Source organism: Antedon bifida, chromosome 6, assembly GCF_963402885.1.
Source record: "Antedon bifida chromosome 6, ecAntBifi1.1, whole genome shotgun sequence".
In the NCBI taxonomy this organism is placed as follows: domain Eukaryota; kingdom Metazoa; phylum Echinodermata; class Crinoidea; order Comatulida; family Antedonidae; genus Antedon; species Antedon bifida.
In genome coordinates, this window is record NC_136231.1 from 22400561 (window position 1) to 22421489 (window position 20929).

Here is a 20929-nt window from a genome sequence, read left to right on the forward strand (position 1 = left end):
GCCAGGCTACGACCATGTACAAACATGATTGAGGCGGCCGATTTGCAGAAAATCCACGATGGGATTACACTTTCATAAAATCCATCATCAGATGTAGTCCTTGTGGTGTTATGGTTCGACATCTGCAGTAGGCCTAATTCTAATTCCATGTCACTCATCCCTCTAACGTTCATGATATAATATTTCAAGTGTATGTTTGTGTTATATTCTCTGTGACAGACATTTTTTTAATTATGTGATTTATGTCCGGGTTGAAATTGGCAATTTTGTCGAAGTTTGCACGAAAGATTTAACTTTATTTTTCAACACATCAAAAGATCGAGTTTGGTCATTAATCTCCATGATTATGCGTTGGTGTAATTCTACTTCTTCCAATTTGTCTTTATGTTTCCCTGCTTAATAATCCAGGCTAAAATCAACACTATGAACAAAATAATAAAAATATAACTATAACATGAAGATTGTGAATAACTTGTAACACCCATACATTTTATAACAGCTTTAGTTAAACATGTTATTTTTCACGAAAGCTCAGCTCACACCAAGGCTGTCAAACGTTTAGATGGCTTTGATTGCACTTAGGCTGTGAAGATGTGGGCGAATGATATGTAGGTCTGGTATTACCAAATATCACTAAGTTTAATACCCGTTTAATTGTTCTAGTGTAGGATGCGATGACGGAAGTTGGTATCGAGTAGGCCTATGCATGTAGGCCTAACACTTGCCCCTCATCGTATCAAATTATTCAACTGGTAGGGTTGTTACCCAACGGGCCAACGCAGCTGGAATTTTGTTTAGTGCACGTAGGCCAGATGTACACCAGTTTTAAAGATGTATTGTCCCCCAAAAGTATGAAAAATGAAGATTAATAAAACCAGCATTTATATATAATGTATAGGCCACTTTGCAGTTTTAAGTTAATTGGTTATTGCTAATTACTGGTATTGTTGATTACCATGATTTACATATTATAGCTAAAAAGCTTATTATTATTTATTATGTATTAGATTGTTTTTATCGTAATAGTTAACATTGAAGTATCGTTTAATTTGCATGACGCCCTCTATCTTCATACGGAACTTTTTACCGAAACATACTGTACAGTATTGCATTTTTAGTCGCGTGGACGCGACTCTATAGTTCACTCTGTCGGTCGGTCTGTCGGTCTGTCTGTCGGTCTGTCTGTCGGTCTGTCGGTCTGTCTGTCGGTCCGGTATCACTATGCATTGTAGCACGCGACTTAATGGCTGTTGGCCTTGTTATTGAGTATTATAGGTAGTGGCTTCAAATCAATAAATCAATAGAATTGAATAAACCTTCTTATGAATGCAACAGTGATAAACAGTTCTGATTTCTCATTTATTTACATGGATATATAAGGTTAATACATAGTCATGAGTCAGATCCAATTAATTACTGTAGTATTAATAAACAGGCTACGAATATACTGTGTTATATATATTTACAACGTTTAGTCTATATTTTTAGTCAATGAAAAGTATTAACTATTACCATTGAGACCAAACCAGTTGACTCATCAGGCTAGACAGGCAGTACAACAACGGTCTGAATGATACAACGCAAGGTACCTCTTGCCTCCGCCGTTGCCTGCATATCAGTTCCCATTCATGTTAGTAATTCACCCTTATGTACAACATATTCATGCCTGTATCTGGTCACTTAGGTATAATCATGTCCATGCTTGTTCGGCCATAGATTACATGTGCAGTCGTGTTATTTCACACAAACTAATTATATAGCCTGGGACTTATTTTAAACTTTACTGTCACTCTGACCAAATACAATTACAAAAGTCTGTGTATTTGATTATACACTAATATAAAGCTTTGTATACCTACAAGGTCATAAAAACTATAACTAAAAATAATATTAATCTACAACATTTTAATTTGTTAAGTTTAATAACATGATGGTTATGACAAGATATTAATACATAAGGAATAATAATTTAATATGTTATATGGGTTAAACCAGTATCGTTAACAAAACTATACACAATCAAGGCGTTTCCAATAACCATGTAGACACGTATCTCTTTCCTAAAACCACTAATTCAGCTATTTCATCTTTTCAAGGTTACAAGCACTTATTAATTATAAAAAAATAAATAAAATGAGCCATTTAGTATACTTCTGTAAAATCATGAGGTTTTTCATATAACTGTACTAACATAACGATCGTAATCTCGCATAGTCCTTGCCTATTATAGTTAAAAAGTCAAAAGTCAAAAAGCGGTTGATATAAATCGTGACGAATGTTAACATAATTACTTTCAAACATCCCATAATAAGCTTTTAAATTTTGTTTCTGGGTTCCTGTTTGAAACCATTCTTTGACCGAAATATTTGACATGAGCATTAGGCATAATTCAATGATGCCAATCAAACATACTCTACACATAAATTTTAGAATTAAATTTCACAGTGGCAGACTGTTATGCTTGCTCTAGTGTATAACTTCTGGTAAACACTCGACACGGTCAATTACCAATCTTCTTTATAGTTGTGTATACGGGTAAGCTGATCCTCACTTGTAACAATAATTTATGAACTACATTATTCCCTTGATATTTTATTTCATGTGTACTTATAATAACGCTATTGCAGCCAACTTTTTAATACTGAACCATTATGCATCGTGTTATAAAATGCAAAAACAGTAAACTTAATTTATTACTCTATAGTTAGTTTTAAATAGTTGAGTTAGTTTGTTAGAAATAATAATTAATTGTTCATACAAGTTGGTAAGTTGGTTTCTTTTCACCAAAGTTATCGATAACTGTTCCCATTTAATTTATTTAATTTTTGATTCTAAATTGTTTGTGCTTTATTTTATCTTTATAAATTATATTTTTCTAATGATCAGCAGCTTCGGCTGGATGGACCACCCTCCTAAAATATTGTTGAAATAAATAAATAAATAAATGAAATCATCTTACCAAGCAACTAATCCTCTTAACCGAATGTTACATGAAGTTATTAGTTAATTTTAAAAACAAAATCAGTATTCTCAGGGTAAACTTTCGTGACTGTAGCTATATATTTACATTTGGATTCATTTATAAGTTTTCAATATTGTTCCACACATTAGAATATAATATTATTGGCCTAATTTTTTATTCGGCAATGTTTCTAAAGCTTTTAATTTTCTTTAGCGTATCTAATTTCATAGCTATACGATATAAAGTTAATCTCAAGCGATGTGTAAATTACTGCTAGTGTAATAAATATACATAAAAGGTAAAGTTACATGTTTTGTTCTCTCAATTTTACTGAGTTTAACATAGACGGTTACTGCATTTCTCAGTTGTGTTCGGACGATGCGATATTGCCATACACAGTTTTGGTTTCATCACTTTGCTTTTTCCATTGGTCATGCGAACGCACTTCACATTCCTCTTTCTTTCACCTTCTCCACATGGTTTAGAGCAGTCACTCCAGTTGGACACATCCCAGGAATACCTTTTTAAAAATATGACGTCATGTTAAGATAAAATAATGTGAGGCTGAATTATTTTATTAAAGTCTTTTTCATATGAACCACATTGTTTTAATATTATTAGAGAATAGAAGACATTTACTGATTTTTGTAGCCAATTTCTATCAGTTTACCTTAATAAAACATTGTAGCAAACTAAGCTTTTATATTTACCTATATATTTTTATATTATAAATAAGAAATACTTTTCTGTTATATGCCATGCCATGATTATATACCGTAAAAGTAGATCTTAATCATTATTATAGAACTAATGAAACATTATTCACCCTAAACATCAAATATCCCTGGGCATTGAAATGTGATTGTGTGATGAAGGAACTTACGTTTTACACGCATTTTCTGCACATGGTATCCTCAAGACTGGTGCATTCGTTTTGCACTTTCGTTCGTTTACAATTTTCATACTGTCTGTCTTTTTGCATTTGTAGATTTCCATTTGAAAACCTAAAAATTAAATGCATTCAAGGTGAAAATATGTCATGTCGCATTAAAATATAAATCTAGAATAATAGCAGCAGTCTATACTGAATTTCAGGTACAGTGGGTGTTGTTGGCAACAACTTTCCTCTCTCCTAGTGTTCCCTTAAGATAGACAAAACCGGGACAATGCCCTTTAAAGATGTACTGTATTATTTAAAGTCAGGTATTCAGATTAATAATAAATTAATTCGCACTTCCCTTTTCGCCATTTTTCTGTTAATTTTAGTTTGAATCTTTCTATTGATATATCAGCGAATTTGTGCCGATAAAAATAATAAAAGTTTGCCCTTACCTCCGCCACAGGTGGCGCTACACTCAGTGACGCCGAATTTTACCCAATTGTATGGTAACAGTTTGGGAATATTTTGCACAATTGGACGTCTAGCAGCAAGAAACAGGGCGTCTTTTTCTTTCTCCGTGACGAACTTACACACAACGGATGGAACTTTGGAATCTGTTTTATTTCTATATATCTAGTAGTATAGGTTAGAACAATAACATATAACATATATAAATATGTTGTTAAATAAATAAATAAATAAACATATTGTAAAAGCTTAATTTGTAAAAGATTATTGAATCTAAAACATACTGTAGTAGAGATGATAAGAAGAAAAACATTTTTTTTTAGGTTTAGGCAAAACAAAAATATAAATAAATATAATAAATCTACCTTTGTTGTTACTTCATAATTTTATTGATTATTAAGTACTACTACTACTGAAGTGCTAAAAAGTAATTACTATGTGCACTTTAAAGAACCTAGTACATCTTTCGAGACGAGTAGGGGGTTTCCCCGGTGTACTATTTGATACACACACTGTCGTGGACGTAATGGCGCCGTAGTTGGCTGCCGATGACACGATGTGACCCTTAGGGGAGAAGAATGTTGTTGACATTCCCTACGTTTTTAGATATAATTAAAGGTCACAAACTACATTTATTGTAAAACTACTGTAATGGTCCTATTGCGATAACCTTTTTCGTCTTTAAATGGTTAAAAATGTGAAAAATAAGTCGATTCTAAAGGCCGCCCACGCGAGGACATTCACCGCGAGCTACTTAAGTAGTGCATCACGTGTTTGTTTTTTTTTAATCATAATTTACCATAAAACGTACATTTTAGACAAAGAATGACCTGGTTAAATGTTTTTAAAGTAATATACTGTATATAGTTATACATTATTTTTTATAAAACGTCAACAATTGTAGGGAATGGTGGGGATTGATTGTAGGCCTATGGTAAATTGTTCTCAACGTGCAATGAAATACATTTCCTATGCATTTCCTATGCTGGCCTATATTGAATTAATTTAATTGTGTTGTTTTTCTAAAATGTACTATAGGCCCTAGAGTAAATGTTGTGGACAGAGAGTTTTATGGTGCCACAGTTGCTGGCGTTGTAAAATAAATTAAAATAAATGACATCCCCTCTCATTCACAAAATTAAGAGATTATTCTAATTAATGATACACAAATGTCTCACCTTTAAACTCATCTTATTTAAAATTGGACCTGGTGATGACGTCACTGTTCTTAACCCACCCTTCTTGATGCTGAATGTAAACTTAACGCCAGCTGAAATGACATATCTACTAGTAGTGGTTTGCCATTCAATAGACCTCGTGTCTATCACATTCTCGCCTGTATCTACGTTTCTTAAAACTGAAAATAGACAGGTTTTAATTAATATCATGATAATATATCAATCAATTGAGTAGGTAGGCCCAACCATGATAACGGTTTGACTGAAGAAATAGAAACGAACAAATATTAGCCCAGCGTGTCTGCTGAAAACCTTCAACAAACATAGGATATAATAATAACATTACTTGAGTAACGGCGGAGTGACGAGTAGGCCTACACAGTCCTGTCAGATGCACTTTTCCTCCATAATTTTGTGAATCAATTTGTATTGATTAGATTATTTAAATATTTAAATCAGGTGACAATGCATTCGTGTGTACAGCACACTTACGTGTAGTTGTTGTGTCTTTCACAAATTATACATTTGCCCAATTTGATACCGTGATTAAATATCAAACTTACCAAGAGAATGTCCACTTTGTGTTTTATCAAAAATATGAATGCCTCTTGCGCCAACTGGGATACTGGTAATGGCATAGGACTCTATTGACATGAACAGACAAATAGTTTGAATGTCATTAGTATTACGTATACCTGTTTAAAGTATTATCATGTTATGTAATTAACCAATTAACCCTACTTTTTCTTTCTCAAATATCTATCTATATCTTAGGCCTATTTATATCGAACTCAATACATGTTCATAATCAATTTACAAGAGATAGCTCTCTTTCGAATTGAAATATCACCAAATTATTCTCGTGCCAGTCAAAACAAGTTTGGCTCTCTCGTTTTGGCTGACGCGTTTTTTTTTCTTTTTATTTTTTTCCCAGATTGTCTCAATGCTTTTTCACAAATCCTATCCTATAACATAAACTGTTAATAATAGGCCTAAGCTGAATCCATTAATTATCAAATATATCATAACTCACTCTTCTTCATATTTTTCTTAAATGTTTTTTTGGTTGTCGTACATGTTTCATTAGTTCCATGACACACGCCACAGGTATCGAATTGTGCTGTAGACCCAAGGACGTTGTCGCAACCAAGACGCTGTGAATTACATAACAAATGAAATAATAATTATAATAATTCTATAACTAATTTTATTATTCATCCAAACAATGTTTAAAATATTATTATGACGATGAAAATATGACAATGATAATATTGATATCTATAGTCGAGAAGCCGCACGCTTAAGGAGCACCACAACAACCATAAAACCTTTCCTCAACCAAGTTTTCTTGTACATGTTACGGTAGAAGCGTAGTGGTTCACCCCGGAACATCAAGAATGAGATGCTTATAGGTATTTTGCTAAATAACTTGTCCCTACCACACATGCTCCTTGTATGCAAATAGATGTTGGTTCATCATATGAACAAGGAGTACCATCAGGCACTGATCCTATGCTGACAACTCTACCAGACGTTGACGTCTTTGAAACACACGTCAGCAAACACCTTTCAGACTCTAAAAAATAAATTATAAAAAAATTATTATGATATAAAATAATATGTGCATAATTTTGGATACTTTTCATTATGTCCTATCAAAGATTTGTATTGAGAATTTGAATAAATAAACGATAAACCATTAATGCATTACAACATGAAGATGTAATACACAGTTCCTTGATGCTACACACAAGCAGCAATCTAAGTCTACTTTAAGTTGAATGCATCTTACCCTTTTCAGCCTCAGCTGGTACCAATACCGAATTTTGTTCCTTGCATAAATCGGCTCTGACATCGGTCTTTTCACCAGGGCATTTCTGAAAATAGAATGCAGACCATACATTTATTTAGTAATAAAATTTAGTTGAGTTTGAATTTATTCTAAATCGACGTTTGTATTATCAGTTTGTCTCCATCCACCAATTATTTCAAGAAGCCATTAACAAAAATTATTACTTATTATTACTCAATTATAAATCTATATAAAATGAATATAACATCAGACTTACTTGAACATTGCATGTTTTGTGTTCAAAATTATTTCCAGTACAGTATTTGCCACCGTTCTTGGGCCTTAAGAAACAACAATAACAGCTATACTTATTATATGTATTGAAGGTAACGAATTATTGAAAAGGTGGGCATTGAGATACTGCATAGGAGACCACCAATTGTCATGTGCCTGGGCCTCTCCTAAATTTCGAATTAATCATAACTTCATAATATTTCCAAAGTGGAATTTTTACATATTGAACTTGTTTAGATTGCTACTGAAGAAAGAATTAATTAAAACTGTTGCGTAAAAAAAGTCGAGCGGCGTTTTTTTGTAAGAATTATATCTTGTTAAAATTGGATCAAGAAGTTTTTCTCATATGTCAACAATATCGTACTTGGTTACCATTTCAAGAAGTAGGCCTGTTACTGTACATTGCTTTAGTTTATTTATTATTCGTGGAATATTGTATGAGGTCTCACGAGGCGTTGTAATGATTCATTGCTCAGTCACAATCAATCATAATGGTAACATATTACCTTCAAGGGACCAGGAAAAAACATATTTGATTTATAGCACACGCAATTCATAACCAATGCTATGTAATGTTGCTTTATGCAGTTACGGTAATATTGAACTTACTCGGGATTTGTACACTTCCGCTCCCTGGTAGATATGCCTACGCCACATGACAGGGAACATTCACTGAAATCACTCCAGTCGTTCCATCCTCCGTCGACCATGGTTGGTTTTGATATTTTAGGTGTCTTGATGCACTTCCCATCATTGCACATCTAGGAACAAAAAACCTAAATTATTGCGGATATACCTTCGGTCTACAAAATTCCATATTCCCACTAGAACGCAACGCAGCGACATATCGACGCAAAGTGTTGTATTGCGTAATCACAAGTGGGAACCGACGACGCAATAGTGCTGCAAACATCGCAGGTTTGATTTCACTCAGGCGGGGAAAAACACAATTATTAGAAAGGCATTTGCTTACGTAGCGTCACGTTGCGTTACGTTGCGTCGCTAGGTGGAAACCAAGCTTTAGTTAAACGGGATCTGAATCTGAATATACTTTTTAAGCCTATATATAGTGAATGAGTACCGTTCAAATAATCCTCAACTTTCTAACGTTTTTTATTTATACCATTGTTTACTATAAAATACGACTATACTACAACAACGCCACAAATCAATGTAATTACTTACTTTGTTCTTTCCGCAAGGTGTTCCGTCAAGAGGTGGGGATCTTTTATGAGCACATGAGTATGGCGTCTTTTCGTTCATACACCACAGTTCACCGCATAACGCAGCATCCGAGAAGTACTATATTTGAAAACAACGTTATTAATTTATTATTTCATTCATCTGACTAAATATACTATCTTTACAACAACAAATTGAAACAAATAATAATAAAAACAGATACATTTTTTTACATTTTTTTTTTCAAGAAGAGAAAGCATCATGAACTACACATTTTCTGCAGAACAATAAATCCGGCCCACATATATGATGATAATAATAATATAAGCTGTACTTTTATACGAACATGAATGAATAAATATACTGTACTAATGTGTAGACACTATAAAAAAAACTATTTTTATGATTATACATTTTGGGAATACGCCGAATGGTTTACAATTGTTTAAGTAGTTTATATCAGCCTCTGAAGTTTATTTTAATTTTGTTTTGAAGTCGGAAGTTCGGCAACATTATTAACGATATCACCTTCAACACCTCGGTGTCAATCAAGGACTTAAGCTGAGGCTGATATAAACTACTACTAAGTTTTTTTATTGTTTTGTTGATTTCTGCCAGAAAGTTTGAGAAGCCAGTGTTCTCTTTTGGATGTTATAAAGAAAGTGTAATGATCCTTTACTCTGTGTAATTACATCCGGGTAAAACGGTAAGAGGATCTGTCACGTTCGTGTTGAATTATAATTATGTATGCAAAAAGTATGTCAATAAATTGTTGAAGACATCATCAATGCTTATGTAATTTTTCCTACGTCAAACTGTAATTTATCAACAATGAAGTATACAAATGTAGATTTCGTTTCAGCTTTCTCTACATTCCCATAGTACTACAACGTATCGCAACTTAAAACTCCAAAAGCTAACTGTGGTGGTACTAGTATCAGCGGTATACTTTGTCCATAAATAAGCTGTTCTCAGAAGGAGATAGAAAGCGCTGTAGATAAAATGCCTGAGGACACAATAGAGTGACCAGAGGAGGTTTTTGAACTTAAAAGTTTTTTTAGAGGGCGATATCACACAATTAACCTTTCAAGTTTCACTACTGCCAGAATAAATAAAAATAAATAATAAGCCATTGGTCAGTATGAAATATGATCACTTTTCAAACGCCACCGCAATCCCTCACACTTCCAGACGATAAAAACTCATGATTTTGTTACTGAATTCTTCACTTTTTAAGAGGCAAAAGTAAATTATGTTTATACTGGTACAAAAGAACAGCATTACAATTGTATTCCTATTGTTTTGTATTTTGTATTATTATCAATTACCGTGTTGCATCTGACAAAACCGGAACCATATTGATAACTACATTGTTTGTCCATTGATACTCCGATTCCTGGATAAGCTTCATTCGGTAGATGAAATACCTTGTCGTTGAATGGTTCATCTTTTAAACACCACCCAGCACTGTTGAAATACAAATCATATATTAATACAAAATCGCAACCCAAATGAAGTTTCAGAGATACACTACACAAACTGTAATGGACTAGTTGAAATTCTATTTTGTATATTTCATCAGTTTTTAACTAAATCCCTTACTTGTTTTTGTGTTCGATTGTGTTTAAGGTAGGCAAATATTCCGAAAATTAATACTATTGACGATTATATAATTATATTTTTAATTATATTGAATATTTGCGAAGTCTTCCTAACATTATATATAATAATGTTAATAGTTAGTTTAAAATAATCGCCATCTCCATAATTCACTTTTTCTAAGAAGACTAAGTAACTTAAATCTAGTTTTAAAAACTCACGGAGATGTGACAAATCCCTCGAAGCGTTCGTTGCTACATTTGGACCATGTATGCATGTTGAAAGTAGATGAAACATCAGATGACATTATGCTCTTTTGCGAGGTGTCTTTCCGACAAGAGTTGCCTTCTCCGTCATGCTCCATGTCTAACCTGAAAATCAAATATTATTTGCAATAATACGTTTCGACAACGTTGCTTTAGCAATAATCATTGGACGAATATCATCGTGTCTGCTGGCGGATTTTTTCGCCCAATATGGGCTACATGACACATTTTACAAAAGCTACATGCTTCACAGTATACAGTACCGATAATAAATATAGTCTATTAACTTTCTATTCAGCCTATAACCATATATTTAGATATATATTTTGTTACCGAGTATCTTGTTAAGAACAAAACACTTACAGATGACCAATTTCATGTGCAATGACGTATGCACATTTGTAGCCTTCATCTCTTACAAGTACAGTATTCTCCTGTAGGTTGCACATCCCTCCATTTTTCGCAAAACCTGAAAAAATAAAAGTCAAATTATTTTTACCTATTTTCAAATATTCTACAACTTTTAGAAATGTATTTTGGAATAAAGATCATTATCTCCCCAACATAATAATTGTGAAATGTTACCTTTAGGCCCAAAGTTATTGCGTGTGATGTAAACAGCAGCGTCGAAATGATCTGGATTGTTATCATCTAAGTTGTTTAGCATGTACATAAACTGACCAACCGTCCTCCTTGAACGTGTTGGGGAAGACTCGTCAATCATAATCGATGACTGAAATAAAATAGATAAGTGAATTATATAATGGTTTAATGGTAAAACGTCTTTCTGAATTCAATATTGCTTAAATAAGTGAACATGCATCGATTTAACTCAATAGAAATGATTTATACAAAAATAACGGTGTTGTTAGCTGGATGTAATTCATGGTTGATTTTCTGACTAGATTGCATTCCAGTGACATTTTGTTATTTACCGACGGTTCAAGCATGTTTTATCTGTATATTTCCACCTTGCATGGTTTCGTTTAACAAATGAACATGTTAAACTCAAGTACCCTACATTTAAAAACTACTTTATCTGGATTGTTACTTATTTCCTGAATTATTTTAACTGAAAACAAGTTGGTATCGGTGTTAATATACATTAGGCCAATGTGTTGATTACAAAATAATAATGCGGTATTTTTTAAATTTATAGCTTGAGGCATTTTTTGCTAATATTTCTAAAATTTTAAACTATTTCGAAACAGTACGTTAAACTGTTTATAATAGTTAACTACGGTATTTAATACACAGATATGCATAATTGAGACCTAAAGCACTTAAGAGTAGAAGTTGAGTGATGTTGAGTTGATAGGTACTAAACTTTAAGACATTCATTCTTTGATTTTGTCTACTGACCGAAATACACAAATTAAGGCATGCACTTAAATATACTTAAAAGAATGCACTTTTAATTTAGGAAAATACAAGCCTATTTTTTTAGAAACAAATTTGCAATTTGACCAAATTAGCTGATTTCTTGAGGAGATCTAGCTACCCAGCCTCCATACATTCTAACACATGTTTCGGTGAGAAATCTAAGCAGTCTGACTCTGGATTTCCAAGCGAGGTTTGTGTACTAAGATTTGCTCAAAACCAAAGATTTGGACATACAGTATTTCAAGCAATAACCCTCTTTTGGCACACTAACACCAACTCAGATCCGGTTTTTTTTAAATAATTAAATTATGCTACCATAGCCTAAACTTATATTCAATATAGGAATAAATGTAATTATGAAATTCTCAATGAACTTCATATAATCTTACAGTGTTTATTACAGGTTATAGGATCTTCTATAATTTTTGATTAAAATCGACAGGAATTTATTAAATGAGCCTAAAATAGATTTAGGTGAATGACATAGGCTATCTTATTCATTCACAGATAGATACTAAACTCTAATAGTGAAGAATATACAAGTACGTGACTAAAGTTCTCGATATTGTAATACCTATTTAACCCAATGTTATTAACTTATATATAGGCCTAGTATAAAACAAGACTATTTCATTAAATTAAACAATTTAACTTAGAACCAGTCACGATTATATAGTAATATTATTATTAACTATACTCACGTTATACTTATCAAGGTAAATGATCTTGCTTATGACAATATCCAAATGATACTTGAATGAAGAATGTCTAAAAGACTCAGTCGCCTATAAAGTAAAATGATAAATGATGATTTTTTCTTAATATGCCAAAACAATAATTTTCACTTCTATTAATCATTATTACTAACATGATGGTTTAACAGAAAATAATAACAATAATTTGAAAATAGAGTTGTTACACGACACTCGCGTTTAATTGCAAAAGTATTATGTGCAAAGAAATCTTGTGGCAAAATTGAGAAACAAACGTGTAGTGGGACGAATTACAAAAGACAAACAAGAATATTCTTAACTTACGTTATCTATACGTATGTTACTTTGAAATAAAATCAAATCAATATTAAAACTTACTATCATCATAACTTTTAATAGATAATCCTTTGTTTCATCACCATAGAATGTATGGACAGAATAATCTGCTAATATTGCCAATTCAATAACAAATTTCTGATTCGTGGCGACAGATCGTCTGTTTCGCGCCTGTCGGTAAATAGTACAGACACTTCGTGGCACCAGTGCTATGAAGAAAAGCAATTCGGTAATTCCAACACCCGATACTCGTACGGTTGAGACAATACACTGCGGGAATATGCAGTACCGTGCAAGATATGACTGATTACAACACCATTATGAAACAACGTGTATGAAATACAATGTTTAATAAGCCTACACAATACAAATATTGTTATGTGAAATTGATGGACTTAAAGTATTACAACGTTCTAATTGTATATTTGATTCAATTTGATCTTTTATTTCGGAATCTGTGAGATCTGTTACCTGTGAGATCTTCTGGCAGGTTTGACGATTTGTCCACTTTGTACAATGTATGTCGTTCATCAGCGCCGCTTCCATGCACATGGTAATCATAGTCTTTACCACAAGCCCATCCGTTCTAAAATGAATGAAATCTTTTTTTTAGCAATTGATGTGCATTATTTACTTACTAAACTTTCTAAAATAAATGATTTTCATATTTAATCAATTTTTAGATACACGATCATAACCAAATACCTAAAGAACTTCGTTCGTCCTTAATTCAGCAACAGAAGGAAGTATCCTAATTAGTAGGACCATTGCAGTTTATTACCAATACAAGGAGAAAGGTTTGCAATTATTGGATTACCGGTTGTTTTTATCATGTCTATTTTTTTGACGTCTAGACGCAAAATCTGTCTTCATTTTAAGTGAATTCGAAAGTTGTAATGCTTTAGATTTAAGCCCTCTCGATGAAGCTAATAACATCAAAATACTTTCTACAAGGTTTAAGTTCGAGGAACCTGGTTGTATGACGTAATTGAACCCCAAAGGACTATTCCTCTAATGAATAAAATGTTATTCATTTTGATTAGAATTTCTAATGGAGGGTAAATTGGAACCACGATGTTTGCAATGGTTTCTAATCGAGCAGTCGATAGAGGTATGTACTTGTGTAAATCCACAAACTCGAAATAATTGAAACAATTTCCTGGAACCAATATCCAGACGATGGATTACGTCCACTGCTTCTAATTTGTTTTATCTAGAAACTATGGCTCTGGTGTAAAAGATCTAAGCAAGAAGAAATCTCCAACTACCAAGATTTTAACGAATATGTATAGGTTTAGTCGAAAGCATTTAGCAGTGGAAAACATAATAACAAGCATTATACAATACAATTATAACTACAACAATAGAACCTCTCCATTAGGGCACCCCATTCAAGATAATTTATCAAGGGTGACACATGGGTATCCATGTAATTATAAAACATACGTACCAATGCTCCACCACAATGATGGATCACTACTTTAAAGTCCGGGTCATCAACAATTGAGCCAGTGAAGATGCATTCTGGAAGAAGCTTGGTTCTATTTTCGCCATCACCGACGTTTGACAATACCGAATCAGTTGTCTTTTGTACATTCCGGGTAACATTCATTACCATTATGCCATCATCTGTTTCTATCGTGTAATACTGGAACTCATTCTTATCCACTGCAAACAGATGCTTCCCAGAAGCAGTAGAGTGATATGGCCTGACATGTGTAAATTCTAAATAAACAGTAACTATTTTGTTAAACAAAATTGATAATAAATGTTTAAAAAGCATGCAAACATTTAAGTGTTTTGTGTTGAAAGAATTAGTAATTAACGTTAGCTGTTTAAAAACTTTCCAATAGTTAACCTTTGTGATATATTATTAACAGAGAGGTACTCTTGTGATTAGAATGTCGTTTGTTCTTGATTTATCAAATTAACAAAACATATATTGTTCTATGATTATTATAATTTCTTTCGAATTTCGTAGTTTACACAAGTGGAATAACAATAATCTAATTTGAATATTTTAACGTAAATGGAATAATTATAATTGTGTGCAAAGTCACCTTTCTTTGTCTTCTAAATAAAAGTAACCGATTACACTTAAGTCAATGACATTAAAATATTTTAATGATGATTTTCTAACACCTTCACAATTAAAACAGAACAGATAAGTGTCAATTCTCTATAAATACATTAGTACAATATTCAACTTTGTGACAATAAAGTATTGTCATTTTGTAATTTAGATACATCGGTCTATATGGAGAATATTATAGAAGATTTTAATAGCGAATAACGACTGTAACGCTATAGGTCCAGAAGATGTTTATAGCAATAACGGAAACATCGAGATTCTTCACGTCCTTTCTGAAAACACATGACGAACTTTAAACCTAAACTTTACTATTTAAGTCAGTTAGAACTGCATTGTTTTGAAGACATGTTAGATAATCATCGACTAGTTTATAAAGAGTTCAATCATACCTGTTCCTTTATTTTCTGTAGGTGTCCATCTTGCTGCAACAGTCTATAAAAAGGAATGATGATGACAAAGAAGGAAAGAAAAATGTAAAGTTTTCCACTTTTTACTTAGTAAACTTTGATATTTCTCTGCCTCGTTGATCGTTAATTTAATTATGAACTTCCGAAAAAATAATCATTACATTACAAAACATGAATTGAATTATATAAAATAACAGCTAATTGAAAAAGTGTAAGAAATGTCAACGAAATGACTGGCAATGCATTGCATCATCGTATTGCAATATTAAACAAATGCATATACATTTTATTAAGACTAAATAGTGACTTTATGGATTACGTCATCACATTGTAATATTAAAAACAAAGGCCTACATTAATTCACATGAATAGTCAGTCAATAGCCACTTTATTGTAATATTACATCATGCGGTTATGGGTTTATATACAGAAGTTAGAATTATTATTTTTAAAGAGTATAATTATTGTATACAGAACCACGAGTAGGATGTCCTATTAAAGTAACCAAATTGTCCGGTATGCGTCGATGGGGTTATATTACTCACGTAAAACTCTGTGTTAAAAGGGATATTACATGTACTTTTGGACAATTTTATTTAATAATCACCGAAATTCACTACACGCCACAATGAATCACTGCAGAGTATTTTATGACCATACCTGTCTAAGTTTATATCGATATTATAAACTTGTCTAAGTTTATATCGATATTATAAACTTAGAGACGTGTAGAAATTTCTTTTTGAAAAACTTTCTGGCAAAATGATCTACGTTTTCAAAATTTTCTAATGGCAAGACATTTTATAATAAAAATGTTGTAATGAAAACAGACGTCAGATCAGTACATTTGTAATTATGTCCTCCGTATATGAATACCCAGTGAACCAGAGCAAAAGCAAATATCTGACATCAACATCCTATACCAACTCATTAGATCGACGGCTAAACAAAGTTGTAATTTATTTGTAAATGTACAATTGCTACTTCAAAAACAGTGCATTGACCAAAAAAAAGATGCATTCAAAAGATTTAAACTCTGTCACGACTCTTTAACAACTTGCTATTCCGCTGTAACATCATACCGACACTTTAACATAGTGCACATTTTTGCTACTAGACCTAAGAGTAATTGAGTATAATTTATGAAATAGTACGGGGCGCCGTCCGACACACTATTCTGTTCTGCAATTCATGGGGTTTTTTTTAAATAAAGGAAAACTGTGGTTTATCTATAAAAAGACAAACTGTTTGACAGTTTTTGCTACTGTCTTATTGAAATACAAACTATGTCTGTTTACTATGGTTTGTATAAGGATAGAAAAGATACCAATAATATGTCGGGCGGCGCCCCGTGAATAGTAACTTAGTACCTCGAACCTGGGTAAGATTCCCGAAATCTCACTGAAAGTGATGTCGACATTGTGAAGTAGGTTAGAGGTTGTCTAGTGACTCTTCTTACTAATACCCTCGACTTGTTTATGTCCATGCATTACCGTAGAATAACTTTGTTTCTTATATTTGTTGAAACAGGTTAGATTATGTATCAATTTTTGATTAGACAATCGTTGCCAGTGAAACTGCAGTGCCAGGGCCAATCACCCCTCGTACTCTATTATCGATAAATAGTTGATCTGTTAAGCGTTTTCGGCCTTGTCTGGGGATCCAAAACTCATCATTATTACAATATTCCTGCATATATATATATATTATATAACTGCATAAACGCCCAACAATAATTTATTTTGCAACAACTGTCAGGGTGTTTAGGCTCATTAATGTTTACGGTAGGTATAGTAACATGAACGCATGTTACAGTGGATAGAATGTTATTCAATATGTGTTTTTATTATGGTATGTTAACTTCGATTTCAGAAATGATACTTTATGTCGAAATGTTGTTGTCTTACGCCCGGTCTTACGGTGGACATTCAAAACATATTGAATTCTGAAATTGAATATACTGTAGGTTCTGAAAACAAAGTTACAGTTACTTTAAACGTCGTTCAATGAAAGGTCTTTGTACGATATGAAGAAGTGGGTACATTTTGTTTGTCTCATTTTATCCGATTTTAGTTTCAAAATGTACCTTGTTCTATCCGTAGGCGTTTTTGTTCAAATTGTTAATTTAATTGTTGTTTTTTTTTTGTAGAATTTGGTATTGGTGATCTCTTATTTTAAGTGTACAGTAAACTGTTTCCAAGTCCGTATATCTCCATTTGGTCACGTATTCGATTCGATTATCTCAAGACGGAAACAGTTAGATTTGCATTACATAAAAATGCAATAGGATAATAAAGAGATGATCCAATTTCGCCGATTTTTTTTTTGGGGGGAGAAATAGCACAATTGACAAACCGTGCGATGATTATCTACATATATTTCATGTGGCCACTCGACTTTTATTAATCAATAAACCAATGTAAATAAAACTATATATTTATAATCAGTTGGCCTACGGGCTACAGCAGAATTGCTTTAGCACTATGTTCTTTCAAACACTTGTTACATTAAGTGCAATTAAAATAACTTAGAGGGTTTGAACTTATCGCATTTATGCCTGAACTGCCCTTTTCAAACTGAGATCAGCAGAGAATATGCTCTAAATAGGCCGCCTAACCAGCCTAGCTCAAGACGATCTTTGCCCCTTTTTTTGTTGCAACAACGCTAATTGAGCATAATATCATTGATCATCATAAAATACATTTTATTGATGTAAATGGGTACAAAGCTACTGAAAAAATGTTTGCATTCGGGTAATAGTGTATGTAATTAAAATAATCATCAAAATATTACATATGACAGTATAACCATGAGGCATTATTATACTAAAATTTGCACATAAAGAAAAGAAAATAAGGTTGATCACATTTTCCGAACGTAAAAAATTCAAGTCTTCGGTCTCCTTGTTTTTCGTCAATTCTCATTTGGAAAATGTTATGGCTGTTTCCAGCCGTCATCATAGTCTATAGACCATGATTATTGATATGGTATGGTTAAAACGATTATGAAAATTATGAGAGAACCTATAAATTTAAATCTATAATTGTATATCTTACAATTTTTTTATATGAATAGAATGTACAACACTTAAAAGAATTTATAAAATTAATTTACCTGGTAAAATACGTTGCTCAGAAGAAATATAAGGCATACACGCAGCCCTTTGATCCTACCAATCATAGTTGTTATAATTAAGTCCAAGTTTATGTCTTGCGGTTGATTCAGCACCTTGATATGTGATTTTTCTTATGCGTGCGGTTGGTTGTGTACTTTGGTATTATAAGCACTTTGGTACCGCCCAATCATAAAACGAATAGGAAGTAGTGTTATTAAAACGGAAAGATTGACACTATAGATTCAGCCATTGGGTGACCCTATATAAGTCACCGAGCTTCATCTTAATGTCCTAAATAATTATCCTATATAAGTTTTTGATTTTTGTTTTACTTACGTGGGAGTGTTACTTAAACAGTTCTGTCATTATTTTATATGAACGTTTTACAGCAGAAAATCATAATGAGTTTTCAGATTAAGATTAATGACCGTCAGATAAAACATATTATCATGAGAAGCATGATACGTATACAACATTCACCTTTCACAGTTGATAAACAATTATATAGGAAAATGTAACATCCGGGAATTAGGTTTGAGTAACTATTATAATATTGCTGTTTGTTTTACATTGTTTGTTATTTTTCTTGTTATTTGTGCAGGTGTTTAGGTTTCTCACATGACACTTCAGACATTAAATCCGTTTCTGACGTGTATTTCAGAAACCTATACCTAATTGTAATTAGGCATACATGAATAATGCAATTAATCAGAGATTACAATCCTGAAAATGTGCTCTTTTTTCATAACTTTCTACAGACAGAGAAAAGATTTAGGCCAAAATACTGTAAATCATTATTAGGCCACAAGAACATTTATTCCTAAACGTGATGGATATGTTGTCACTCTGGCAAAACAATTATTTCCACCGTTGTTATTAACCTTATTAATTGGCCTTAATTTATTTTCAATGTTAAATTTGACGTAAGTTTCACTAGACCATTGGTCATTAGGGACGCATCGCATGGTGAGGAAGGATGAAGGATGAATTGGCTATACATACAGCTGCTGGGCGTATAGGCACTTGACATTTTGCATATTTGCTCATACAGGACAGGGATTTAAGAGTATAATTATAGTATACTACAAAGATGTTATATTATAGTATAGTGTATACTATATCTTCTACAGTATTCATTTGATTATCGGTGTTATAAAACGGTCTCCTATGAACGCGTCAGTTGAGGACATATACAGTGCTACTGGTTGAAGAAACTGGTTGTAACGTCACTATCGATATTAATCAGCGTGCCAACAGAGACATGATGATGTCACCATGCAATTTAAAAGCACTACTATTAAATGGTTAGACAGTTAATGAACCATGAAAACTCATAAATGACAAGTTGAATTATTGAGGAATAATTGCTATTTGTAAATAAATAAATCAATCAATCTCTCAATGAAATCTTCGACCAACAATTCAATCATAATTTATTTATAATGGCCGCTTTAAATAGATTTTGACACAAGGCGACGACCTGGTAATTCAAATTAAATCTTAAGTTAAATCGTGTAAGTAATTAATTATTGACAGTCAATTATATAATTATCTTAGAAAATACTAAGCTGGGTTGTTGAAAGAACCATAACCCGCGATGTTGTTATATTGTGATAAAACCACTACTTTAAATACACACGTGTACGTCCATGGAGCGTGCGAAACAGAACGGTACACACAAGAAATGTCCCATTACGATTAATTTTCAAATAAACATAGGCCTACCAACATCCTGTTCACGATATCTAATTTAAAAAGCAAAATAAATCACTGTGGGGAAAGAAGGAAGAGAAAGGGCAACAAGTTAAGATAAAAGCACTCAGAAACCGAGTAAAGTACTTGGCAAAATATTTCCAGAGAGGGCGCATGTTGATATTTCGGACGATGTTAAAAGAATACAAATTTTACTCTTTTTTTTTGGAACCTATTTTCTTGAAGTATATACCTATAGGCCTAATGTGTAATCAATTAATATAATATTCGTATTATTAGGCTATTTTATTTATTATTCTTGAAATAATTTCATTCGGATCCCTATTTATGGATAGGACTAAATTGTCTTTTCTGTTGATCCAATACTTACCAATCGTACTTTACTGGATCAACAAAGGAGAAAGGAAATGTAATACTTGTTATTGTTATTGATGTAGGCATAAATATGTCTAGCACTTCAACGTGCAGAATAATTTTGTCTCTAGTATGTGAAGGTTGAAAAGGAATATACTTTAATAATGCCTCTCCTACATTAGACAATTACGTTTC

General features: G+C 32.5%; 2 protein-coding genes across 2 annotated transcripts in view; one reads left to right on the plus strand and one right to left on the minus strand.

Moving 5' to 3' along the window:
- The window catches only part of LOC144844755 (ribitol-5-phosphate transferase FKTN-like), a 170085-nt gene that overhangs the window by 40836 nt on the left and 108320 nt on the right, over window positions 1–20929 (plus strand). The gene's annotated exons all lie outside the window — the stretch shown is intronic.
- Window positions 1336–18785, minus strand: LOC144844769 (A disintegrin and metalloproteinase with thrombospondin motifs 3-like). Its single transcript, XM_078701827.1, has 21 exons — window positions 18667–18785; window positions 15535–15577; window positions 14504–14778; window positions 13525–13639; window positions 13096–13262; window positions 12706–12789; window positions 11207–11354; window positions 10985–11090; window positions 10577–10726; window positions 10085–10223; window positions 8760–8876; window positions 8184–8335; window positions 7558–7621; window positions 7281–7365; window positions 6928–7064; window positions 6522–6642; window positions 6052–6132; window positions 5489–5667; window positions 4295–4475; window positions 3846–3966; window positions 1336–3482 (listed from the first exon to the last, which is right to left on the minus strand). Exons 1-21 carry the CDS (start codon window positions 18730–18732, stop codon window positions 3299–3301), a joined length of 2715 nt encoding a protein of 904 aa, XP_078557953.1. The 5' UTR covers window positions 18733–18785; the 3' UTR covers window positions 1336–3298.

Coding starts and splice junctions, on each gene's coding strand:
- LOC144844769 (XM_078701827.1), bottom strand. CDS start 18,732: ATGATTGGTAGGATCAAAGGGCTGCGTGTATGCCTTATATTTCTTCTG. Junction 5,668..6,051: donor ACAAAGTGGACATTCTCTTG/GTAAGTTTGATA, acceptor GTCTATTTTCAG/TTTTAAGAAACGTAGATACA. Junction 4,476..5,488: donor TAAATAAGATGAGTTTAAAG/GTGAGACATTTG, acceptor CTATACTACTAG/ATATATAGAAATAAAACAGA.